At 39.1% G+C, this 27,736-nt stretch overlaps 2 protein-coding genes, 1 non-coding gene and 1 pseudogene across 3 annotated transcripts; 1 reads left to right on the forward strand and 3 right to left on the reverse strand.

Annotated features, from left to right (window-relative positions):
• Positions 1–2,975: 2,975 nt before the first annotated feature.
• On the reverse strand, positions 2,976–10,509 carry LOC126614283 (L-type lectin-domain containing receptor kinase IX.1-like). The gene is made up of 2 exons (XM_050281865.1): positions 9,655–10,509; positions 2,976–4,574 (listed from the first exon to the last, which is right to left on the reverse strand). Exons 1-2 carry the CDS (start codon positions 10,349–10,351, stop codon positions 3,154–3,156), a joined length of 2,118 nt encoding a protein of 705 aa, XP_050137822.1. The 5' UTR covers positions 10,352–10,509; the 3' UTR covers positions 2,976–3,153.
• A 9,892-nt stretch (positions 10,510–20,401) lies between these two features.
• Positions 20,402–21,464, forward strand: LOC126614287 (uncharacterized). The gene has a single exon (XM_050281869.1). The coding sequence runs from the start codon at positions 20,494–20,496 to the stop codon at positions 21,193–21,195; it is 702 nt and encodes a 233-aa protein (XP_050137826.1). The 5' UTR covers positions 20,402–20,493; the 3' UTR covers positions 21,196–21,464.
• A 1,276-nt stretch (positions 21,465–22,740) lies between these two features.
• On the reverse strand, positions 22,741–25,186 carry LOC126615835 (L-type lectin-domain containing receptor kinase IX.1-like; annotated as a pseudogene).
• Positions 25,187–27,631: 2,445 nt separating this feature from the next.
• On the reverse strand, positions 27,632–27,736 carry LOC126617518 (small nucleolar RNA R71). Its single transcript, XR_007621395.1, has one exon. It is a non-coding gene; the product is annotated as a small nucleolar RNA R71 (small nucleolar RNA).

The following is a 27,736-nucleotide window of genomic DNA, read 5'->3' on the forward strand; positions in this document are numbered from 1 at the left end:
ACTCTAAGAAAAGACTTAGAGTACTTGGATCTAACGGAGGACATGACACAAAACCGAGCGCAATGGCGTTCTAGGATTCATATAGCCGACCCCACTTAGTGGGAAAAGGCTTTGTTGTTGTTGTTGTTGTTGGTATATTTGTTCAACCGTTTTCGAGCTGATCTTTAACTGATCGAGGATTCATTTTTGTTGTGCAGAATGGCTGCTCATCCATATTCTCTGTATATATTTGATAATAACAGTAGTTCTGGTTTTTGTTCGACTCATCCGTGCCATTGGCATATATAAATACAGTAAGCACATAAAGCCACATTAAAAATTTAAAAGTTCATATGACAATTGCAAAAATATCATCTGCAGCATATTCTGACAAAAATAACCTTCAATTTGACGGAAAAAATGGACAAAACTAACAGTCGGGGGGACATCTGCACCAATTGAAAGTTCAGAGGTGTTTGAACCAAATTAAAAGTTTGTATGACAATTGCAAGCTAGCAATCTTTGTGTGTGTATGTGTATGTGTATGTGTATGTGTGTACGACCTCGAAGAATAAAACACGATATATCAATAAAAAAAAGGGGTGAATCAAGGTTCGAGAAAACGCTACTTATCAGATGGGCTGGGAGAGGAGATTGTTTTGAAGGGTAAAGTTTATGTCAGCTTGACTAGGTGCCACTTCTCTTGTTTCATATTAATAAGATTTTCTCATATTGTTAAGGTGGGTTGTCGTGATGGATTGAGCATTCCTCTTTAACCTATTATATCCTAAGTTCAAACCTTCCCCTCCCCCATAATTTAGATAAATTTAATGTAAATTTTCCTATCCTTTGTTACAACAACAACAATAAAGCCTTATCTCACTAAGTGTAACATGTTGTATGAATCTTAAAATGCTCACTACTGCACTAAGTTTTGCCCCAAGTTTTGTTAGTTTCAAGTAGTTCATGTCTTTTCATAGAATCTCTCTCCCATTAATATTTGTAGGTTTTTCTTTACCCATTTTGCCCTGGGTCTTTATTTCATAATCATATTTTCTAACCAAAGCAACTGTAGGTTTTCGTTTCACATATCCAAACCACTTTAAAACAAAAACATGAATAAGAGTGGAGACCGCAATTTAGAGATAGCAACAGTTTGGTTTGGAGACGAAAATGCTATATACATCTCCATAACCACGAAAATCAATCATATCTATAACCACAAATTAACCATCGGAGATTATTCATAACCATACCCGCTGGGTAACAGATTTCTCGCTGGCTAACAGTTATATCCATCTTCATCAAACAAAAAATATATTCGTTCAGTTGATGCATTATAAGTTAGGACATATTAATTTCGTCGTTACACATTTGATGTGTAAAATGATTCAATGAACTGATTTTGTAGAGTATAAAAATTAAAGTATTGAATTTAAAACATTGATGATGTTGGCTGATTTGTAATATCTTTAGCACCATTGAATTCTCATTGATTTTGATTCAAAACTTTTGAATTTCCTCATATAATGCAACTCTCACAATGCAACTTTTGTATTCTCAAGGTAATGGATTCGATAAATAATGGATGTATACACATATGAATAATGGACACACACACACACACATATATATACACACACATATATATATATATTATAATACTATTATATTATATATAAATTATATATTATTCAATTAGGAATCAGGGATTATTATAACCATATCAAAAACCATAACCAAATAATCAAATCTGTTCCATTCAAAATATACCCAAGTTTTTGTATCCAAATCCGTTCCATTCGGACAGTTATCGAGTTTAACAGTTTAAATTATCATCCCTACCGCAATATCTTGAAGGTGATATGGTGACTGTATTATGTATCTCGTACATTTCACATTTGATATTTATTGCTTTGTTTTGTTTGTGTGGTTGACGGCAGTGCCGGACGCATACATGGGCCAGGGCAGGCTGTCGCGCCTACTTCATCACCCTCTTCTTCTCCCATTTAATTGCTCAGTTGAATTGATCTTTTCTTTCAACTTGGAGAAAGTCTGCAACTGGTTCGATTCAATGCCTCAAAGAGGAGGTTGATTCAAGGACAACTATTAGTTTGAAGGCATTAAACTCAAACATTAATTTGAAAGCTTAATCCTTATTTGAGTGCTTCTTTCATCTTAAACAAAAATAATGATGCTAATGAAAAAGACTGCAGTCGTTCCCTTTAATTAAGTTTACTTAACTAATACTCCAAAACCTCTTTTAGTTACAAGAAGTTTAGGGTTTAATTGGATTCAATTTTGCACACGAGTTTCGAAGTTTGGACCTACCCTCCTCCAGTATTGTTTGCACAAAAAAATATATTTGAGAGCTTCTACATCATATCCTATGAAGAATATTTCTGGATCTGCCATTGGTTGACCGGCAATGACAGAGCCAGTATGGGGTCATTGATTGTCCTTGACCCCAATAACTTCAAAAACTCTATTTATATTTGCTTGTATATTGTATTTGACTGCAACAAACAACTAAAACAAACTAAATTACTACGTCCTCATCCTACTTCTATTTTCTTCTATCATATTTGTTTTCCTTTTATCTCTTCTTGTATGAAATGTTTTAGTTGAAAAGCCTTGAAAGTCTTCAACATTGCTCCAAAGTATCCTACATCCACCCTCGACAAGCCTGTACAAGTAATAGTAGTCGTCGACATATGTTGACATAAAATTTCGGTATATGTTAGTAGGAATTCGCAGGTGCCTACTAGGTGCTTTATGAAATGACCCAATGAAGCTTTTTGATTGATATTATGACCTCATTATTTGAAAATTCTAGCTACACCACTGTTGATAGGGCCAAAGTTAATGAATAGTCCGGGCAAATACATTTTGGATAGAAAATTTGTACAATATGGAAGATGAATAAACTCATTGAAGTGCTTGAAACATGGAAATGGTTAGCAATTAGCATTCAGAATTCAGAATTGAAAGCTGGATTTTCTGCTAATCTTTTTGTTCTATTTTTTTTATTTATTTCAAAAATAGTCAGCTTGGACAATAGACTCGAGCTAGTCCGCTCTCTACTTCTAGTTTATCTAGTTCCAGTGCATATACAATATAATCAAATACAAAAAACTAAAAAATATTTGTATATACGTAGAACAGGATTATTAATTAAAATTTATTGTGTGTACTAAAGTGTGCTAATGAAGAAGAATTTGATGCAGAAGATTGGGTGAACTGTGAGGAGTTGGTGTTGTAACGATAGCCTGAAGAATCAGTTTCACCTCTTTCCAAATCTGTAGTATCAGCAGACAAAATTGACAATGTTACCGGAGGTGAAGAGTAGCTAGCCACCGGCATCTTCGACGGGAGACTAGGTAATGGAACTTCAAAATTAAGCACTTGAATCGCTTGTTGTATCGAAGGCCTGATCGTGTAATCCGGATGAACACACCACAACCCAACAACCAACAAACACTCCATTCGTTTCTCATCAAACTCTCCACACAATTTAGGGTCAGCTGCTTCAATGACTTTCCCTTGTCCATAAAGCTCCCAAACCCACTCCGCCATATTCCTTTCACTACTTTCCGAATTGGGATCAATGGGTTTTCGCCCACAAGCTATCTCCAAGGCAACAACTCCAAAGCTGTAGACATCTGTTTCCTTGCTAGCCTTTCCTGTGGTAAGACATTCAGGAGCCATGTAGCCCATAGTTCCGGCCAGAACTGTTGTTTGTGATTGTTTTCCATGGTCAACAAGCCGAGCTAACCCGAAATCCCCAAGTTTTGCGTTTAAATTTGAGTCCAACATGATATTGCTGGATTTGATATCCCTGTGCAGCACACATTGTTCCCATTCTTCGTGTAGATACAACAACCCAGATGCCAAGCCTTGAACAATTTTGTTTCTTGCCTCCCAATCTAACAAGGTTTTCCCTTTGAACAAATGGGAATCCAAGCTGCCGTTGGACATGAACTCATACACAAGTAAGAGTTCTCTTTTTTCATGGCACCAACCAATGAGTTGCACCAGATTCCGATGCCTTAGCCGGCTGATGATCCTTACTTCTGCTGCATACTCCTTCATCCCCTGTCTAGACCTGCTTGATACCCTCTTAACAGCAACATGCGCGTTCAAGTCTTTTATGAAGCCTCGATAAACTCCACCAAATCCTCCCTCTCCAAGCTTCTCTCTTTCATCAAAATTACTTGTTGATCTAGCCAATGTTGTGTATGAAAACTTCTTGGGGCCTGTTCCCTTTTGGAACTCCTCATCGATCCAGTCATTAACCATTCCATCTTTTGAACTACCTGCCCTCTTCTTCCAAATCAAAAACCAAACCAAACCCAACCCACCAACCAAGAAAGCAATCCCACCAGCACCCAAACCAACAATTAGTCCTACGTTGACCCCATTTCCTGACTTGGGATCAACAATGGGGCTCGGCTCAGGAACCACTGGCGTGTTCTTCGTTTCATTCTCTTCACGCAGTTGAAACGAATTAAAACTCCATGATTGGATCTTGTCCACAGCAGTCAGAGAACCTGTTGCGGCGGAGAACCCAACAACGACCCAACCCTGGAGGATTTAGAAGAAAGAATGCTTTTCAATGATATTTTATTTTCATATCAAAACAAGGTATATATACAACCCTATACAGATATGGGAAAGAATAAGGGAAGAATAATTACATCCTAAACTAGGAAACCAATTACAGTAGGAATCCCACAATTATAGGAATCCTAATATAAGTCAACACTCCCCCTCAAGTTGGTGCATAGATGTTGCACATGCCCAACTTGTCTAGAAATCTGGAGAACTTGTTACTAGAAACCGCCTTCGTGAGAATATCTGCTACTTGGTCGTCCGTTCCTATGGGAGGAACCTCAATTACTTTACTATCTAGCTTCTCTTTAATAAAGAACCGATCAACCTCTACATGCTTGGTCCGATCATGTTGCACAGGATTATGAGCAATATCCCGTGCCGCTTTATTGTCACAGAATAACTTCATAGGTAGATCTTGTTTAACCCCCACATCTTGCAACAGAAACTTAAGCCACAAGAGTTCACAAATACCGAGTGCCATGCCTCTAAATTCGGCTTATGCGCTTGACCTTGATACGACATTCTGCTTCTTGCTTCTCCACGTTACTAGATTTCCCCCAACAAAGGTGAAATACCCAGATGTCGAGCATCTATCATCCGTCGACCCTGCCCAATCAGCATCCGTATAGCACTCAATTCTGAAATGCTCATTTTTCCGAAATAAAATTCCTTTACCAGGGCTTCCCTTTAAGTAACTCAATATTCTCATAACTGCACTCATATGTTGTTCTCCTGGATTGTGCATATATTGACTAATCATACTTAAGGCATGAGCAAGATCAGGCCTAGTGTGAGCCAAGTACATTAATCTTCCTACTAACCTTTGATACCTCCCTTTATCAACCGGTACTTGGTTCTGATCTATACCCAACTTCATTCCTTCGGCCAAAGGAGTAGACACCGGCTTACATGCTGTCATACCGGTTTCTTCCAACAGGTCAAGAACATACTTCCTTTGTGATAGAAATATCCCGGACTTGCATCTTGATACTTCAATCCCAAGAAAATATTTCAAAGGACCAAGATCTTTCATTTCAAACTCTGTGGACAAATAACTTTTCAAGGCTGCTTGCTCAATAGGATCATCACCAGTAACCACCATATCATCCACATACACGATTAGAGCCGTAACCTTTCCGTTCTGGTGTTTCAGGAACAACGTGTGATCCCAATTACTCTGTATATACCCAAATGCCCTCATGGACTTGGTAAATCTACCAAACCAGGCTCGAGGAGACTGCTTTAATCCATACAGTGATTTCTTGAGCCTACATACCTTTTGTTTCCGTCTGTCCGAATCACTGCACCCTGGTGGAAGATCCATGTAAATCTCCTCAGTCAGATCTCCATGGAGGAAAGCATTTTTTACGTCGAACTGTTGCAAAGGCCAATCCAGATTTGCTGCTAAAGACAGTAGAACACGAACTGTATTGATCTTTGCCACTGGTGCGAATGTATCAGTGTAATCAATGCCATATTTCTGTGTATACCCCTTTGCCACCAATCTTGCTTTAAAGCGATCTACCGTTCCGTCGGCTTTATATTTTACTGTATAAACCCATTTGCATCCCACTGTTTTCTTTCCGGCTGGCAAGTCTATTATGTCCCAGGTAGCATTCTTCTTCAACGATCTCAATTCTTCGTTCATTGCATCTTTCCAGCGGGAATCTGCTAAAGCCTCCTGCACACTGTTAGGAATAGATACAGTAGATAATTGATATACAAATGACTTATTTGATTCTGACAGGTGACAGGTAGACACATAATGGTTTAATGGGTATCTCACTCTGGAATCAGAGTTTGGCTCACTCATGGAATACTTGTGTTTACACTCAGGATCTGCCTCATAAGTGGGTTTGGGAATACCTCTATTAATACGCTCTGGAAGGCGACGAAGTGGAGGTGCATCCGGTGTAGAAGACGATTGGTTATGAGAAGTAGTATCTCGTGACACATGCTGTAATTGCTGCTCTGTTTCACTGCAATTGGGCGGCTGCATCTCATCTTCCAACTCAATACCCGTGAGACCCGTGGGCTGCTCCTCTTCCTGACGTGTTGGCTGCTCCTCAGTAGGCTGCTCGGTAGGACTAAACCCAGAAAACACGGGCTGCTGCCCTTCCCTAGGTGCCGTGGGCTGCTGCCCTTCCCCAGAAGCCGTGTACTCCAAGCTCAACACGTCCCTATCATCGCAAGTCAGAACTTCATCATTGCAGTACTCCCCCTGAAGTGAGGACGGGGAGGAACCAAAGAACATTTCATTCTCGTGAAAACTCACATCCTGAGTAATAAACATCTTTTTACTCGAAGGATGATAACAACGATACCCTTTCTGAGTAGTAGCATACCCCAAAAAACACAACGAAAAGCTCTAGGTTCAAGTTTAGTCTTCCGTTGAGGTGGATGGAGGTGAACAAACGCAACACATCCGATGACCCGTGGGGGAAGATTGGGAGTCGGGGGGCTGCTAGTCTGAGATGTGAGAGCCTGAAATGGCGTATGGAAGTCAAGAGTCCGAGATGGAAGGCGATTAATAAGATAGGTTGCAGCCGTAAGTGCCTCTCCCCAATAATGGAGCGGCAGATGTGCCGCAAGGAGGGAAGCACGAACCATTTCTAACAAGTGTCGATTTTTCCTTTCTGCAACCCCATTCTATTGAGGAGTATACGGACACGTGGTCTGATGAACAATACCGTGCAACTCTAAGAATGAACGAAGTTCCATATTAACATATTCTCCCCCATTGTCACTGCGAAGAACCTGGATATTCTTGTTGTATTGTACAGCAATCATTTTATGAAACCGTTGAAAGGCCGAACTAACTTCACTCTTTGACTTTAACAAAATAACCCAAGTCATGCGGGTACAATCATCAATAAAAGTAACAAACCAATGAGCACCACCAAGAGTGGCTACTTTTGACGGTCCCCATACATCAGAATGCACAATCATAAAAGGAACAGTACTTTTATTTAAACTGGGAGGAAAAGAGGTTCGATGGCTCTTAGCCATTTCACAAACATCACACTTAAACTGAGAAACATCAGTCTTGACAAACAAACTAGGAAATAACTTATGCAGATAACCAAAGGAAGCATGCCCAAGTCGCCGGTGCCACATCCAGATGTCTGACACTTTATTAGTAACCCCTTGAGAATCATCAACGGAAAGAGCTTGAGTCAGCAAGCTAGAACTACTGGTGGTCAACTCCAAGTAATAAAGTTTCCCTCTTCTAATACCATAACCAATCGTCTTCCGCGTCCGGATGTCCTTAAAAACACAAAAATATGGCCAAAAAATAACCAAACAATGTAAGGCAAGGGTTATTTGAGCAACAGACAACAAATTATAATTTAGAGAGGGAACCACAAGAACAGTGTCAAGTTTCATGGTATCAGAAAGGGAAACAACGCCTTCCCCAATAACAGGGACGGCATTACCATTAGCAACATTGACCTCGGTTTGTGTGGATGTTTTTAGTGATGGAACCTGTCTAGAATCACAAGTCATATGTTCAGTAGCTCCGGAATCAATTATCCATGTATTATTCATAACAGAGGTAGAAGTACTGAGTGCCTTACCATCACTTCCTGCCGCAGCTATCATGGCAGATGCCTTGTCCGCTATCTGATCCAAATCATTCTTGGTTTCGACAATGGAGGCTCGAGATTTGTTGCACCGAGGATCACGTGTCTTATCCCAATTCTCGGGATATCCAATCAACTCAAAACAACGACTCTTTGAGTGTCCTGTCATGCCACAGTGTGGGCACTTACCTTGGGGACGATCCCGGCTTGTCTGGCTATGACGATTTTGTCCTGACTTGTTTTCTGATCCGTCTCGGTTCGACCAAGAAGATGGTCCACGGGCCTTTGCTGCCATGGCAGCAGGTTCACTCTTGTCAGCCTCCGTCTTCATTGCTTCCTTTCGATCAGCTTCTCGACGAACATATGCATAAGAAGCTTGAAGGCCAAGCGGGGGATCCTTCCTCAGCACTTCTCCACGAACCTGATCAAACCCATCATCAAGACCACCAAGAAACCCATAGACTCGTTGTCTCTCAGTGGATTTTTGAAACGCTTTGACATCGTTTTCACACTCCATGGATACTTTATTAAAGTGATCCAATTCTTGGAAAATCTCAGTTAGCTCCCCGAAATAGGTAGCCAAAGGCCGGCCATTCTGACGAAGCCGTGATGCCTTCTGATTCAACGAATAAATTCTAGCTTCATCATTCTCATCAAAGTAGGCTGCTTTAAGAGAGTCCCAAATTTCCTTCGAAGTAGACAACCGAATGTACCGTTTCATAATCTCTGGCTTCATTGAAGATAAAAGCCAACTCTTAATCTTTTGATCTTCAGAGAACCAATCATCATATTTAGGATCGTCTTCGTTAGGTGCCTTGATAGACCCACGAAGATATCCCATCTTCTTCCTTCCAGCAATATGGATTTGAATGAGAGGAGCCCATAAATCATAGTTCTTTTCATCCAAAACCATACCAATATTAAAGCTTGAATTCTCTGACTGCACCATAATTGGGGCAGCAGCGGGAATAAGTTGAGAACCGGTCCCCTTTTCTTCAGTCATCAGTCTTCCTGTCGATATCACCTAAAATCTGCAGCAGTGTTGATTGGAATCTGGACCCAGTAATTGACTGACAACAGAAACTGGGCAGCGGGACAAAGTGACAGAACAGGGACAGCAACAATTCCTTGCTCGCTGTAATTGAATAAAGACACGGGCAGCAACAATTTCTTGCTCGCTGCAATTGAATAGAGACACGGGCAGCAACAATTTCTTGCTCGCTGCAATTGAACAGTCACGGGCAAATCCAAACCCAGTTAGGGTTTGGTGTTTTCCTTTTTTTCTAACTCGGCTCTGGTGCCAAGAAGAAAGAATGCTTTTCAATGATATTTTATTTTCATATCAAAACAAGGTATATATACAACCCTATACAGATATGGGAAAGAATAAGGGAAGAATAATTACATCCTAAACTAGGAAACCAATTACAGTAGGAATCCCACAATTATAGGAATCCTAATATAAGTCAACAGATTTCATTCAAATCAACCCTGCAATCCATATACTTCATAACTTGAACATCTTTCACATAACTTGTGAAAACAATACCAACATGCTTTGATGCAGAATCATAACTAATCCCAACACTATTGACTCGTCCGTTTGTAATACTACCATTCCACGATTCGGTCATCTTAGACTTCACAGAGTTGATGTCTACTCCGACATGATCTCCGGCAGGATCTTCCACAGATGTCACATTATTCCGGTAGATATCAAGTTCCACCGCCCAAAAAGGGTACTGAATTTTTGACACGTCGGGAGAAGTGTCCACGGGGAGTCCTAGACTGCCGCCTCTGCCTATTGTCTTGTTGAGTAAGGATCCATTTGGCGCCAAAAAGAAGGCGAATCCGTCTGCATAGGGTGTCTTGCCTCTGGAATCGATGACAAATGTGAAGTTTGTTGTGAAATCGGCAAGCTTTCCCGAGACCTTGTCTCGGAGGAGGAAGGGTTGGCTGTAGGTGGCTCGACCTACACTTTGGTTCTGTACGTCGTCAACAGCGCTTTTGGTAAGTCGAAGATACTTGCCATCGATGTAAGCGTCTCTCGAGAGAGATAAGTTTTTGATGCCATTTGGAAAGGTGGAGAAGTTGAAAGATAATGGAGATACACAAGAAAATAATTGAAACGACAGAAGAAGAAGGAATTGGAGCTGCTTTGGTGAGACAACCATTTCTAACAAATTTTGTTTTTGGGTAGCTTTGCAGATCAAATTGTGAACACTAAGATAATTCTGAAAGTGCTTTAATCAGAACTATGTTTCTCGGGTGAAGATCAGTTCAATCTTTTAAAGTGCTTTAATCAGCAGTCCTTTTACCGATTCAAATGAAGATAATTCTGTTTGGAGGAGGACTTGATCAGAGCCTAGTGGAAATGAGGAATTGACGTTTTGGTTAGACTTGTTTTCTTGGTACATCTACTGTGTTGAAGCAATAACTTTGGAACCGTTACAGATCATTTCTATAAAAAAATTAATTATATATGAGATTGTTTATTATTGAACTGTATAAAAACAGATGGATGGATTAGGTAAAAGAATTACGAACTGTTTATCTATTTGCTACAACTGATTGACTAAACAACCTTCGTTTTAATTAATTTTTTTTTTGTAGAGATGAGCTTTACAAAATCATAGGAAAACTAATGAAAATGGCTTGAAAACTTTGAGTTTTAACGATAAGGACAAAATAAAGGGTAAAATGAATAGTAGCAAGTTTGACTTTTTAGTGTAAAAATGTGGTTTTTCGTTAAAGTGAACAGTACCGTGGGCTTTTCGTTAAAACTCCCAATCATTATATGAACGACTCTGATCATAAACATAAAATTATGTGATTAAACCACTAGCTGAATTGAGGAGGAGGAGCCAATCATTGTTCTTTCGGAAACCTCATGAAGTTAAATTTTTTATTATCGCACATTTGATTAAGTTGAAAACAACATCAATGTTGATTAGTAAGATCCGTCATACCGTGTTTGAATATTCAACGTACTGTCCCTACAAATTCATCTTCACCTTTCTTTCTCTCATTTAATTGTTGTCATCTTCAAATTAATTATAACAATGCGTATAGATTCAAGAGAGAGCTTGGTGACATGGTCTTGATTTTCTTGTAAATTTATTGCGGTTTTTCTTTTGTGTGGTATTGATGGTAGTACAGCACAACTGCTATAAAGAATAAGCGGGCGAGTCACAGTGGGAATCAAATTTGACATCTAAAACCAAGGTTCTAAAAAACGCTAGGCGCTAGTCGGGCGGCGGGCTAGCGCCTAGCGCCTAGACGGCTAGGCGGGGTCTAGGCGGGCGCCTAGGCGGCCTAGGCGAATTTAGGTAAATTTCTTGTATATCTTGTAAATAAATGCAGATTGACACCTACAAAAAATTATATTTGTATCAAATTCATAGATAAGATAATAAAAGAATGATAAATGCAAAAAGAGTATCCAATAAGTCTAAAATTTAAAACACATTAAGTATATATGCCATATAACAATAATGAGGAGCATTATAGGATGACACATGTACAACAAGTTCACAATTCAAATCACTTATAAATTAATCAAATTTACGACATACTATATATAAATAAACATTGATACTATGTTATTAAAAAAAAAAGAATATATATAGGTATACATGTTAAATATGAGGATACATGTAAAGTTCAAAAATTATATTATTTTGTAAGCCCATATTATTGGGCCTCTCAATGAAACAAAACGTTGGCCTTTCATTCTTTTTTTATTTAATCCTTCCCAAACTGTTTAAAGGAAGCAAAAAGTTGCAAATTGCTTAAAAGTTAAAACCCTAACTTGCAGCTCTCTGCAATTAGACTCATCTTCTACAACTTGCCGCCGCACCCATCTCTACAAACCTTCTACAACCCGTCACCATCACCCATCCCTGCAAATGCACAAATCTCATCTACCTCTCTCTCTCTCTCTCTCTCTCTCTCTCTCTCTCACACACACACACACACACACACACCATATTCGACTTCTCTTCTCTCAGACGGCGAGACTCGGAAGGCTGTGAGTCTCGCGACATAAATTTCTTTTCTAGGCCACCCAGCGTCCGTCGAGCCCGCCGAGCCTGCCCAACTCGCCCAGGCGGCCGCCTTACACCGCTTAATGTCCTTGCCGATTTTGTGAACGATTTTGAGTTAATCGCGGCGGAGCACCGCCGCCTAGACCGCGTTTTAGAACATTGTCTAAAACACCTCTATACGAATGATGCGTAGAATTAAAGCCACACTTTCAATTTAGATTCAGAAGTTTCTAATAAGCGTTAAATTTGAACATCTTATGTCTTATTTTTTACTGAAAATATGACTTTAACCCTTCAAATTCAAAATTTTCCATATAAAACCCGACATAATTTTTTTACTAAAAAAGAATCCAGTGACTAGGATCCACCTAAGTGAATTCATTAATTACATATTACTTTACACATTTTACATTTTTTAGATGTCTAAAATACCCCTATTGCATATTTGATGTCCACAATTAATTTTATGCAAATTGTAAGGAGAGAGTTAATGATTTTGCAAAAAGAAAAATAAGACATTAATGTTAAAAAATTCATTGCATATTAATATCAGATATGATAATTGTTGGCTTAATTCTATGTATCTAGCATTATGAGTTCATATATATATATTTTTACCAAAAAAAAAAACCTAATATATGTAACAATACATAAAAAAAAAGTAATTTACCTACCATGTACAAAAATGTTATTTGATTCAAAATGTGTATATATATATATATATATATATATGTGTGTGTGTGTGTGTGTGTGTGTGTGTGTAATTAGACCATATTAATTTACCTACCTACTATTTGAAATGTTCATTTCCAATGATGCAAAATATTGTATACCAACAACAAAATATTGCATAAACTTAGGAATTGGATCATGCTTTTGATTTTATCTTTTACCTACAAACAATCATATACATATTACTTTATATATTTTTACCAAAAAATGTCCCTAATAGGCTAATATATGTAATAATACATGAAAAATCTACCATGAATACAAAAATGTTATTTGATTCAAAATATATAATCTAGGATTTCTCAAAAAGGAAAAAAAAAAAATATATATATATATATATAATCTAGGTGTAGTATATATATTTTAATATAATGGGGACAAATTAATTTACCTATCTACAAATTATTTCCAATAATTTACCTACAAAAAATTATACCCCGTGTGTAATATAATATCTTTTTTTCACTAATACATGGAGAATAATTTACCCATAACAAGAAGAAATATAATTTGATGTATTATATTGAAAAATATTATGTCATACCTATATTTCTACAACAATAAAACATGCCTAATATATGTAACAATACATGAAAAATAATTTACCTACAATTTAGAGAAGTGTTATTTCATTCAAAATATATAATACGGATTTAGTATAATTTTTTATAATAATTGGAACAAATTAATTTACTTCCCAATTAATGCAAAATATATATATCACAAAAAAGGTAAATTTTTGGTATGATATGGATACAATTAATGCAATACAATAGTTTATATATTTTATTTCACTTTTTCTACAACTTTTAATTTGGAATAAATTTAGGGATTTGGGAAAGTGGCATGGGTGTAAATAAATTGTATTAGTAGGTCAATAGTGTTCCGATGTGGCTGCAGATTTTAAATTTTTGCTTTTATTGGACGTTTATATGTAAATAGGTTTTTATTTATGAATCATGAATTGTAACGGCCAAAATCTAAAGTACTCTATTTTTTATGAAGTAAATTTGAACGACTTAATAATTAAATAAAAAAGTAAATTTCAATAATCGTATGGCACCGTCGTCGTTAGACTTGGCATTCATATCGTGTTTTTCGTGTTCGCATCATTTTCGTGACATACCCAATATCTTAACGAGTCATGTCGTGTAACATCCATTAAAGTAAACGGGTCATATGACCCAACCTGAAATCAACCCGTTAATATTATTAGGTAATATGATCCAACCCGTTACCCATTAAAGAAATATATTTTAAACCAATAAATAATGAAAATGAAAAACATAATTTCATCCAAAAAAATGGAAAATATAATACTAAATCAGTATATGCATACCGCGCTTGTCACATAAAAAGCATTAGTACATTATTACAAAATACCAAATGTTCAAAGATATGCAAAATGAAGGGAGTTGTGTTTCATGATGGTTTGATTGGTTTTAAAAATTCAAACGACGATGTACTCATCTTCAAAGTGCAAAGGATGAGATCACGAGCGTTTGCATATTTCTTCACATTTTTTGCACTTGTAAATTAATTATTATAATTTTTAATGTGTTTGGTATTTTTAAATTACTTGATAATTTTATTTTTAATGTGTTTTATAATTTTTTTAATCACACTCTTTGCCTTTAGTAAACTTTAAAAATATATAAATAAATATTTTTTAAAATTTATATAGAATAATAATACAATAATACATATTTAATATACAATATATACATATACACTATGGCTCTTGTATTTTATTGACATGCCCGACCATGATATTCACCAAACACCAGGGTAGGCACGTGCTGGTCGACACCCGAATCTGACAAAGCCATATTAGGATGCATGAGAACTAAGAACAATTAACCGAAATAAATAAAACTTGTAAATTTAATTATGATGAATATGCATTTATGGAACGTGTTCAGAGCATACAATCAATCTGAAACACTAAAAAAAATAATATAAAATTGAATGAACAAAAGGATGGGTCCTACACTGAGAGGACTCGAAGATTGCCGATGCGGGAGTGCCTTGACGTCGGGATTGTACAACTCGATTCTAAGTCCTAAGGGGGCGCAAAACAAAATATGAGTGGACCAAGTTGATATATAAGTAATACGAAAAAAATTTAATCTTTAACATACTAACCCCCAAAGTTTTATGCAAACTCAATAGTATAACATGTAATAGGTTTTCCGAAAACCCTAGCATGCCATAAAATCTTCATAAAACATATATCATATATAGTGTGTTTAGTAGTGATATATATATAAGGCATATACATATATATAATATTTCATTCGCCCGAAGGCATATAGAACACTTTTTCATTCATTTGAAGGTTCTACATCACGTGCCCGTAGGCAAATCATTTGCCCGTAAGCAGTATCATTTGCCCGTAGGCACTACATCTCCCGACCGAAGCCAATATAACTATCTTCCGGCCGACCAACCTATGCTCGGCTGAAGCCAAAATAAATATCTCCCGCCCGTAGGCACCAACCACACGTCTGGTCGTAGCCAATATAAATATCTCTCGCCTGTAGGCACCAACCACACACCCGACCGTAACCAATATAAATATCTCCCACCCGTAGGCACATAAGTATCAATCACCCGTAGGCAAAACAATGTATAACCACTAAGTAAGAACATAAAGACATTAACTTAATATTTCTAATATATATATATATATATCTCTTAATCGGAGTTAAGTAGATAAAACATCATATCATATTCATAGTATATAGTCATCAATCATATATACTACGAAGAACATAAAATCGATAAAGCATGAATATCATAAGCGTAAATCCAATTTACTCATAAAACATTACCATTAAATCATGTTTTCATGTATGCATTTCTAATAGTAAAAATATGCATATTGGAAGGGGTCCACTCACCTTACACCATTGGCGAAAAGCCGTGCAAACAAGAGATGACGAAAATACCATACACAATTGCACCTAAGCACATAAAGGTACCAATTAATAAAACACTATCATAACGATTGAATTTGGGAAAACGGACGTTGGAAATAGATCTAGAATGTGGTAATTAGTCTAGAAAGGGTCTCGACCGAAACCCAAAAAAAGTCAACAAAAAGTTAACTTTGACGGGTCAACGGTCAATGGTCAAAGTCAACGGTTAGCGTTGACTGGAAGTTAATGGTCAACGGGTCGGTCAAACGGGTCTGGGTCAAACGAGTTTGATCCGTTTAGGGTTTAGGGTTTTGGGTTTTGGACTTGAGTTAGGGTTAGCATTTGGGGTTGGGTTCAAATATGGGTTTGGGCCAAAGCTTGGGTTTAGGTTTAAAAGGTTTCTAGGCCAGGTTAGGTAACCGGCTTGGGCCCGTGTTTTGGATCTAGGTCATACCTTGGGTTTTGTTCAGTGGGCCAAAGGCCCGTGTTTTCATCTAGGTTTTTGGGTTAAATGGTTATGGGGTTGGGCTGCCTAAATGGGCTAGGTTCCATGGCCGAACAAATTGGGCTGGTTACTCAAATGGGTCGGAGCTATCAGGTCGGGTAGACCCATTTCAGGCCGGGTTGGCCATTTTCACAGAGAAGAACATCGGAGCTTCCAAGCTCCGGTCAACCCAAAACTCCACAATTACACATCAAGCCATAGACCAAAATGAAGCTACGAAGGAGAGGAAGGATGTTGTACCTATTTCGTGGCCAGCCGTGGCCAGGAAACGGTCGATGAGTAACCTAGAATTCACGGCAATCTCGCCGGAAAGTTGGGGACGTCTCCCCGACGTGAGTCAAGTCAAACCTTCACTAAAAACGAGTATATAATTTTCAGACAAAGAGAAAGGGGCTCCGAGGCTCACCTACTCGGAAATGGTGGAGATTCGTCGGATTTTCCCTTGATTTTGCACCGGCTTTCATGGTGTTACAGTCCCAGTTGCAGAGGGAGAAGAGGAACGAGGGAGGTGGAGGGGATCCGAGAGGGAGAAAGTTGGTGTCTGTGTTGGTCCTCGGGGAAGAGATGGCTGAAGGAAGTTGGTGCGAAAGAGAAAGGGAGTGAACTGTGAGAGAGAGAACTTGGGGGAGGTGAGGGAGAGAGAGGTGTTGGGCCCAGGGGACAAAAATTAGGGGTGGACCCACCCATTAAGATCCAAAAACAATTTTAAAAGAAAAATATTCTTAAACTTAGTGAAATTACAAAAATATCTTTTTGTTCTGTAAATTTTGGGACGAGTTGTTACATTATAGTAAGTTTTTTAGTAGTTTAAAAAATTAAAATCATCAGAATAATTTTTTTTCTTAATATGTCGAAACGGGTTACTCGCGTGCCACCTTCGTGTAAACTAGTTAAGGAGCCGTTATTAACAGGTTATTATCGTGTAAACTTGTTAGGAAGTCGTTATTAACTATAAGATCGATCTTCATCACATCCTCTTTTCTTCAGCTTCCGCCAGATAAACCTAATCAAACGCCACGCACCAACCAAAATAGTACATCCCACACTCAAGCTAAGTAGCTAAGGTAACCCACTCTTCCTATGAATAGAAACGTGGCTGCTTGCTTCTTCAATATATACTATAGAGAAGCTACCAATGATATTTATTTTCATTTCTAAATGAAAGATCTTTAGTTTAACTCCCGTGGGTGTGAGTTTGATACCATATTGTTAAGGGGCTCATTGTGTGGATTACCTCAAACCTCTATTGGTGTAAATAGGTCATTGTATGTTAAAAAAAAAAAAAAAAAAAAAAAAAACTCCTCTCAACCATCTTTCGGGTAAAGCTGTGAAGGGTTTGGTAAATTGTTTTTGATATCAGCTTTTGAAAATATGTTTTCCGAATCACATTTGCCAATTGAAGGCCACCCGACAGTACACGATCGTGGCGGGAGTAGAAGAGGCCGGGAAAAACGACGTCAACTTCGGTGATGAAGAGGGGGCCAGTGGAGACGAGGTGGAAGGCATTGGAAGGAAAGAGGATTGGGGATGACACAAAGCCGAAGGCGAGGAGAGGGGAAGGGTGATGTGTAGCTTCCATTCCTCCTTGTCATCTTTGCGTTAACGCATTCTGCCACTCTGTTAACCTATAATTTCTCCAACTTTCCTATTGGCGTCAACAGAATTATATCTCTTGAGCGAGATGCTTATACCAACGTCCAATTCATCCGACTCACCGAAATCACAGCAAACATTAAGGACGGGAGCGTTGGTCAGTCGTGCCACATACCACGAACAATTTGCAGAGAACCCTTCCTTCTTTGCGGAACTGCAACTGGAAAACTCTTGCTGATTTCCCGACATATTTCACGTTTTTCATTGAATAAATCTTAGCGTGCTATCACTAGCTATGTCAACGGTATCCAAGTAATTACTGAATTATCTACATGAAATAGTTGAACTGGATCAATACCTTCCAGATTGGGTGATTATCAGGTTCTCTGCTGCCGCTGATCTATGCTGATAAGTTTGTTCTACACAAGATCAACTCGTGGAGTTTTAATTCTTCATTAGTTGACACATCACACCCCAGTTCTGATCCCCAATCAGCAAATGACAGTATAGGACTAGCGGTTGGGGTGTGTACTGGTATTATTTTGGCTTCAAGGATAGTTTTCGTTTGGTTCATCTTATGGAAGAAAAGGGCAACGGGAGAACGTAGTGATGAACATCCTACAATTCATGACTTGGTTGACGAGAAATTAGAGAAAGGGACTGGCCCCAAGAAGTTTTCTTACAAAGAGTTGGCTTGCGCGACAAGTAACTTAATTTGATGAGGTGGAAAGGCTTGGTGAGGGAGGATTTGGTGGGGCTTATCGAGGATTTATAGAAGACATGGAGTCACGTGTCGCTGTTAATAGGGCATCAGAGAGATCTAAACAAGGTCTAAAGGCGTATACATAAGAAGCAAGGGTCATCAGACTGACATAGGCACCAAAATCTAGTGCAGCTCAATGGTTGGTGCTGCCACCAAAATAGAGAGCTCCTACTTGTTTACGAGTTCATGCCCAACGGCATCTAAGATTCTCATCTATCCAAAGCTGAAAATTGTTAACCAGCTGGGAGGCAAGATACTAAATTGCTCAAAGGCTTGGCCTGCGGGTTGCGCTATTTACATCAAGTGTGGGATAAATGTGTCCTACACAGGGGTATCAAATCTAGCAATGTTATGCGAAACTTGGGGGTTCTGGATTAGCTCGACTTGTGGATCACCAAAAAGAGCCACAAACAACAATTGTGGCTGGAACCAGGGGGCTAAATGGCTGTGGAGTATGTTATGACAGAAAAGGCTGGCAGGCAATCAGACGTCTACATGTTCGGAGTTGTTGCTTGGTAAATGGTTCGCGGGAGAAAACCCATTGATCCAAGTTTAGAAAGTAGCATAATTGAAATGGTTGAGTGGGTAATTGGGAGCTTTTTAGAGAAGGGAAAGTCATTGAAGCAGCTGACCCGAAATTGTGTGGAGATTTCGATGAGAAACAAATAGAGTGCCTGATGATTGTTGGGTTATGGTGTGCGCATCCTGATTATAATTTTAGACCTTCATTACAACAAGCGATTCAAGTGCTTAACTTCGAAGTTCCGTTGCCCATTTTCCCATCCGAGATGCCGGTGGCCATATATTTTACCTTCGCCAGTATTATTCTCAATGTTGTACCTAGTGATAGTAGTGCTGGCTCTGAAGGTCATACTGAGTCTTCAGCCAACACTTACAGCATTAGTTCTTCGTACTACATTGTATATCTTGTTCAATAACTTCTTTTCAGTTCCATCACTTTGGTAAGTGAGTTGGTGTAATTTAATCAAATATGATAATACCCCATTTAGAAATGTTTCTATGGTAAGAATGTCCTTACTGAAAAGTGCGTAATTTGATGATCGAAAACGTTCAGTTCTCGTTTTAATTTTGAAGTTCTCTTTCAAGAATTATCCATGTTAAAAAGGTTTTAATCATTAATTGTTTAGCCAATTGATTATTCGCCTTTTCGTTTCAATTTTATCTAACAAACCGTATTTTTCCTTCATTTTAAATTACTTAACACACTATTGAAAGACCTCACATTTATATGTGGAGGATCTAGCGGTGGTAATTCATGTATGCATGTTGAGTAAGTGTCCACACGAGCATGATTAGGGCTAACTTAAGTACAACACAATTATTAGTTGGGCGATTTTTCCAAACCTAAACATGACACAGTTATTAAACGTGTTAAATATTGATATGATAGTAACCCCGTTCGATGTTTATAAGTGCAAAGTTGTCCACAATATATAATATAGAAGGAAAATTTTATTTGACTCGAAATTTTTTTTATTACTCATGCAACCTCTTTATATGAGTTCAAATAAGATTTTCCAATAAATAATCAAAAAAATTATTTTGTGGTAAGTGGTTTGTAGCTTTATTTGTGAGAATTTTTACTTTACACTCCGAGATCCTTCGGTCGAATCCAAATATCCTATCCTATGTAAAAAAACAAAAGGCAACAAACAAAAACACAAAACAAAGAAAAAGCCTCGGTTTAGGAGGGAGTAGGGAGTAAAAAAAAACAAAAAAACGAAAAAAAAGAGGCATGAAGTTCACCGACTCACCAGTGATAGAGCTGCCGGTCCGCGACGCTCTCATTTCCCTCCAACAAGACAACGGCTCCTTCCACGTCGGCACCTCCGTCTGGCCCTGCTCCTTAGTCCTCGTCAAGTTCGCCGAGCGCTGGGCCCCACCCAACCCCAACAACCCCTACTCCGCCCTCCTCGACTTCCACGGCAAGCGCGCCGTCGAGCTCGGCGCCGGATGCGGGGCTGCCGGCATGGGCCTGTACCTCCTCGGCCTGACCGACCTCGTCCTCACCGATATTCCCGCGGTCATGCCCGCGCTGAAGCACAACCTCAAGCGCAACAAGCCGGTCCTGGGGAAAACGATCAAGCACGCCATCGTGCACTGGAACAAGGCGGCCGATCAGGCCAAGTCCCTGAGTCCGCCGTACGACATCGTGGTGGCGACCGACGTTGTCTACATCGAGGAGACTGTGGGCCCGCTCGTGTCCACCATGGAGGCGCTTGTTAAGGACGACGGGGTTGTTTTGCTTGGGTACCAAGTGAGGTCCCCGGAAGCACACCAACTGTTCTGGGAAATGTGTGAGAGAGTTTTTTCGATCGAGAAAGTTCCTCATGAGGATTTGCACCCAGATTATGCGTACGAAGAGGCCGATGTGTTCGTCTTGCGCAAGAAACAAAGAGGAGAACTCGCTCATCAGATTAGTCCTCTTGAATCCTGAGTGCAGGTTTTTGGTTTTCTGATTTCGGTTCTTCTGTATTGTTATCTGCAAAAGATATTGTGCAAGTTTGTGTGGATTATTCTTGTGTGTTTTTGTGAAATAACTGCTCGAAAAATCTACAATGTACCTGTATATGGGTACATTGGACGGCTGAATTTGCGTGTCTAGATTTTGACGGTCTCAATCAAGCCGTTCAAACACCGGTGGATGTTAGAAAGCTACACTGCTACTTGATGCTGTTGTTGTCTATAAATGCAGTTGTCTGAAAACACAGTGCTTGTAAATTTGCTTACAAAATGATCATGGGATTGGTACTCTAGGGAGCCCCAAGCTAAAACTTGTTTGATCAAATCAAATTTTCACTAATAACTTACACTCATTGGACCCAAATTTACACCATCGGCCCGTGTAATCAAGACCGTAGAGTAAACATAGTTCTCAGCCGTCGGATGGAAAAGTGAAGATATTTTTGTTAAAAGATAATATTATGGTTTTTATCATAATTATCTTTTAATTTGAATTATCTTGACATATTTTTAAACGGGATGGATAGGATGCAAATTATATCCTAAAGTAAGAGATACAGTTCAAATTAATTTGGATGTTTAGCAATGAACGTGCAGATTGAAAAAACTTGGGGATTTGATGGTTTTAAAGTCATGGTCTTGGATAATGATGGGATAAGGAACCTAGGTAGACTAGGTCTTTTTACATGGTGATGGATGGTGTCAGATGGGGTTTTGATGATAAGAAGTTTAGGTGGGCTAGGCTTTTTATGAGATATGATAAAGCCTAACTTTTATTAGGTTTGAAAAGTCACAAAAGCTGGAGGATAGGCTTTGGCATTTCACACAGATCAATTTTGAAGGAGTCAGAGTTGCAGTTCGTGCCAAGCAAGTACAAAATACTATAAATACAAGCTATTCTGCGACAGAAAGGGTCTTCCCCTGCAAATCAACACAAAATTGCCTTGCGCAAATTCTCACAACTTGAGATCTTTTTCATTTTCTTTTTCGCTGACACATCTTCCATTGGCATCAACAGCACTGTGGAAGCAACCGGTGATATCTTAAGTCGGCATAGATAGCTTTGTCACCGTAGAGTCAGTCGGTCTCGCAGTATCTTCCGTTGGCATCAACGGCACTGCGGCGAGAACGATTGATTACCTATCCAAGTCTCGGTCGAGAAGGGTTTCTAAATCCTTATTGGTCGAGGTCATCTCATTAGCCTTCTCGGCAAAGTGGGGTGTTACAGTTATTACATTCGGCACATTGAAAGCCGAATTTGATATTGAACTTCGTAAGAATAGTAACCTTGTCTTCAGGTTCGAGAGCCCAGGAGGCCGAGACGTATTCCTTTCTCGGCCGCAATCGCAAGACGCAGAAGTCAGTAGCGCGACCCAACGCAACATCAACAAATTTACTCCTCGGTCGAGCTCGGCCGACGAGTTGGCACGCCCCGCATTCACCGAAGGACGTAGTTAGCTTATTAATTACTCGGCCTGCGCGCCACGTAGGCTTTGGTAGTTTTTAGGGTCAACACATATATAATCGGAGAATTCCTAGCGTAGCAATTGAAACGCTAGAAAAAAGATAGCCGTAAACATCGGAAAAATGAAGAATCAGAAACCCGACTCCCTAATCCATCCTCCATTCTCTCTCGCTTCATCTCCTCTCTTTTTTCTATTCATCATGGCGGTGCGCAGCCTCAATCCAAAGCTGACTGCGAGAAAGATTGCGTACAGGCGAGATTCAGAAGCATTGGTACTAGTCAACCTCGAGAGCGACATTGAAGGAGGAGGTGACATTGAAGGAGATGATGGAAAAATTGGCTTCTTTGGTGGGAGATCTGGCAATGGAAGTTCGAAGTTAAGCACTCGAATTGCTTCTTGAATTGAAGGTCTTGAACTGTCACACGGATGAGCACACCACAATCCGACAATCATCAAGCACTCCATCTGCTGCTCATCAAAAATCCCACACAATTTTGGGTCAGCTGCTTCTGTGACTTTCCCTTCTTCATAAAGCTCCCATACCCATTTCACCATATCGATTTCGCTTATTTCTGCCTCACTGTCTATGCGTTTTCTCCCGCAGGCTATTTCCAAAGCAACAACCCCATAGCTGTAGACATCTGTTTTCTTGGAATATTTACAGCCTGTAATGACTTCAGGAGCGATGTAGCCAAGGGTTCCGGCGATAGTAGTGTCTATTCCTTCTTCGTGGTCCAGAAGCTTTGCTGACCCAAACCCCCCTAGTTTAGGGTTGAAATTTGAATCCAACATAACGTTCCTGGATTTGACATCCCTATGCAGCACAAAATGTTCCAATTCTTGTTGTAGATAGAGCAACCCGGAGGCGAAGCCTTAAGCAATTTTGTATCGTACCCCCCAAACTAACGAGCTTTCTTCTTCGAATAAATGAGCATCTAACCTACCGTTGGGCATGAACTCGAAAGCCAGTAGGAGTTGTCTTTCTTTGTGGCACCAACCGATGAGTTGCATCAGATTCCGATGCCTAAGTCGACTGATGATCCTCACTTCTGATACAACTTCCTTGATCCCCGTTTCAGGTCCTAATGATATCTTCTCAACAACAGCGTAGCAGTCCAAGTCTTTTAGGTAGCCCTTGTAAACCACCCCAAACTTTCCGTCTTCAAGCTTCTTTCTCTTACTAAAATGTCCTGTCGCGGAAGCCAATTCGCTGTACGAAAACTGCCTGGGGCCGCCAATCACCTTTTGTAACTGGTCAACTGAGTCATGAGGACTCATAAGCTTTGTATCAGTCCTTTCTCTCACTATTCTTTTCTTGCACGAGTTGAACACACCCAAACCTACGACACAAATCAAGATGAATCCACCACCACCAGTAGTACTACCGATAATCACCGCCAGAGATTTCTTGCGTTTTCTTGACTTGGCTTTAGAACTACGGCCTGGCGTCGGAACTGGAGATTCTTGCTTTTTTTGTTCGCCCGAAAGAGCTAGAGATTCATCATCAATCAGAGTAGAAGTGAAATTCCACGAGGTGATGTGCAGAGCAGAAGAAGCTCCTGTTCAAGCAGAAAAGCCAACGATGACCCAATCCGGCAAGTATTTATTCAGATCAACCATGTAAATGAGAGAACCAACTACTTGCTCGTGGGTATCATTGGCATAAGTGGTGAAGGAAACACTAAGATTTTTCAAGCTTGAATTATAACGAATCCAAGCACGACTAAGTTTTCCTTCCAGAATCCACTATTCCAGGGCCTGGTAATATTAGACTCGACAGAGTTGATGTCAATCCCCGCACGACCGCCGTCTGGATCCTCCACAGTTGGCCTGTGGATATCAAACTCCACTGCCACAAACGGGTACTCATTTCTTGGCTCAGTAACATTTTCCACGGAGCTGTTAACAGGGAGGCCCATACTGCTAACTACTCCAAGTGCTCGGTTGAGTAAGGATCCATTTGGCGCTAAGAAGAAGGCCAGCCCCTCGACATAGGAGGGGGTGGTACTGTTTTTCGTATCAATCATGAACGTGAAACTTGTGCTGAAATCAGAAAGTGTATTATTGTCCCAGAGCAGGAAGGGTTCTCTGTAGGTAGCACGGCCAACACTTCCATTAGCTTTATTTGTTTCCCCACCCAGGCTGCCTTCAGTGAGGCAAATGGATTGGTTGCGGATAACAGCATCTCCCTCGGTAACTAATTTTTTCAACTCTTCCGTACTGTTGGTGTGATCACTTTGTCGGAAAGTGGGAAATTCGAAAGATAAGGGAGCTGCACAATGGATTAACAGCAGCAGGAGAATAGCAAGGAAGTGATGATCAAGCTTCGGTGAGAGGATGATAGCCAAATCATGGGCAGCCATTTTTTGTTTTGGTGGGAAAGAAAAACACCGGCGCTGATGAGACGAGAGATGCTCTCTTGTCACCAATTCATCACGAGACAAGTGAGCGGGCTGGAAAAACTGTCGTCTAATAGAGAAGCAGATGATTGCAGATTGAAATTTCCAGTTGGAAATATAAGAAAAGAAGATCTTTTATTATATCTTTTCTTAATGAGAAAGAAATACAACTCAGTTTATATACATTTGTCTAATTAGGCTTAGTAACTAATTATACTTAATTTAATCTCTTAACATAGAGATTAGTTACAAGACTGTAAAACCAAAAAATACAGCTGTAAAATCTATCAACTATGTGATATCTCTTTACACCCCCTCAAGCTAATCGGTGGAGCACCCAGAGAAAGCTTGGACCGGAGAAAATGAAACCGTGACTTAGGCAGAGACTTTTGATGAGTAGATTTTATATTATATATTTTACCCTAATCTTAGTATATTTTGGTTAATATATTGGAAGAATTTTGATACTTTGAATTGTATTTTCAATATAGGACTTTCGACTTCCTCTGGAGCAAAACAGAATCAAATGGACGAATTTTGGAGTAATTCTAGTTGGAGGACGTTCGTGAGTCACTTAGCTTGATCGTATCAAAATTTGTGATTTTTTCACCAAGCGGTTATTTTCTGGCGATGAAATAAAGAAGCAGTGCGCAATGCTGGAAAGTGACGTTTTTGGGCTTAAATTGCGTTTTTGGAGCCCAAAATGACCTCGGATGGGTTCGTGGCCTTCTGGAAAAGTGTTCAGAATATTCCAAACATTAAATCCAGCTATATTGGGCCAGTTTTGGAGCAGCTTATGGGTCCAAAACGTGGCTGTTCAGATTTTAGACGAATTTTATCATTTAATTTAGGATTATGTTTCCTAGGGTTTGTGTGGTGGCTTGGCAAATATATTGCTTAGCCGTCTACAGTTTGAGGAGGTTTTTTTTTTCTTTTATGCAATTTTGGAGACGGAGAGAATTGCTAGGGTTTTGGAGATTTTCTACTTGAAGGTGTTTTCAATCATTTTCTTAGTAATATTTTCTATGATTTTAATTATGAATATGCGGAACTAATTTCTTTTGTTAGGGCGAAGCCTTGAGCCTTAGCATGAATATGTGATTTTTATTTAATTGCTTATGATTGATTGCATGCGTACTTTGAATTGTTAATCACCGGGATAAAAACTATCTAATTGTTTTAATGCCTGATCACGATTAGGATCTTTAGAAAAGTAATTTGATGCAATTTTGGTCGGAAGGTTCCCTGAAATTGACGCTGGCTTCTTGTGATTAATAATTGTAATTTTGCTTAAGATGAATATCACGTCTTAAGGATTGCATGGTTTTTCAAAGGATTTTCATAAAGCATAATGAGTCTTTTATGTTCATATTTGATCCGAACGTCCGGACGGGTTGCATATTAGATATACGTTCTATGTTGGAGGTTCCAAGTAGAATATGAATTAGGAAAATCTAACCTTCAAAGTGGCATGTATAGATCATAAGTAATGGGTAAAAATTCATAGGATTGCTAGGTGATGGTGGAACCCTAGTGTTTTCTTAATTTGATTTTCTCAGAACTGTTTTCTTCTCTCTAGTCCTAATATTGCAGATTGTTTATTTTAATTCATTAATTTCGTTTTTATTATAATTAGGTTATAAAATCAATCACTTCAATTTCTACTTTACAATAATTAAATGGAATCTGATTAGTTCGAATTATTTAATAATCCCTGTGGAGACGACCTTGCGAGATCCGTTTATACTACAATAACCTTGTGATTCTTGCAAGTAAAATAGGAGATTTAAGCCCATTCACATGAGTAGTAAAAATCCTATCAAGAAAATGGCGTCGTTGCCGGGGATTATTTAAAATAACCCCTACGAATCAGATTTTCAATTAGTTATTGCTGTTTATACATATAAAAATATAAAAAAAAATTTAAATTTAATTTTCGTTTTATTTTATTTTTACAGATTACAACAGTACAGCAGTGCAGATTTCAGAAATCTGTGCATGGTTAGCACCTGTTCAACAGTGCAGAAATTGATTCCATTTGATCCAGAACTTGAGCAGAATTTAAGGAGGCACAGAGAGCAAAATTTGCAACGGGTTCGTCCTCTGCAGGAGACGTTTCTGCAAACAGTCTTTACTGGGGACCTGCACAACAAAGAAAAAATGGCATTTGTAATTCCAGAGGCAGATCTACCCCTGGGTGATTCACTGACTGCCCATACCACAAATATACCCAGTTGCATTAAATATCTGGCAGTAGAGGAAGGGACTGCATTTGAAATAAAACAGCACATGTTGAATATTCTACCTACGTTTCATGGGTTGCCATCTGATGATCCTAACATGCACATTACAGAATTTTTAATAGGGTGCAAAAACATTTTGGTGAGGGGATTTTCAGCCGAATATATTAAGCTGCGTTTATTTCCATACACACTAAAAGATCAAACAAGGAGATGGCTCCTCACACTCCCATCTGGAAGCATTAGTACTTGGGCCCAACTTAGTGAAAATTTTTTAAACAAGTATTATCGCTTCTAAGACCCTTGACATGAGAACTCAGATTTTATCTTTTGCCCAAAAACCAAATGAAGAGTTTCATGAGGCATGGGAGCGTTTCAAAGAGTTGATTAGAAAATGTCCGCATTCGGGT

This window comes from Malus sylvestris, chromosome 3, assembly GCF_916048215.2.
Source record: "Malus sylvestris chromosome 3, drMalSylv7.2, whole genome shotgun sequence".
NCBI classification, from domain to species: domain Eukaryota; kingdom Viridiplantae; phylum Streptophyta; class Magnoliopsida; order Rosales; family Rosaceae; genus Malus; species Malus sylvestris.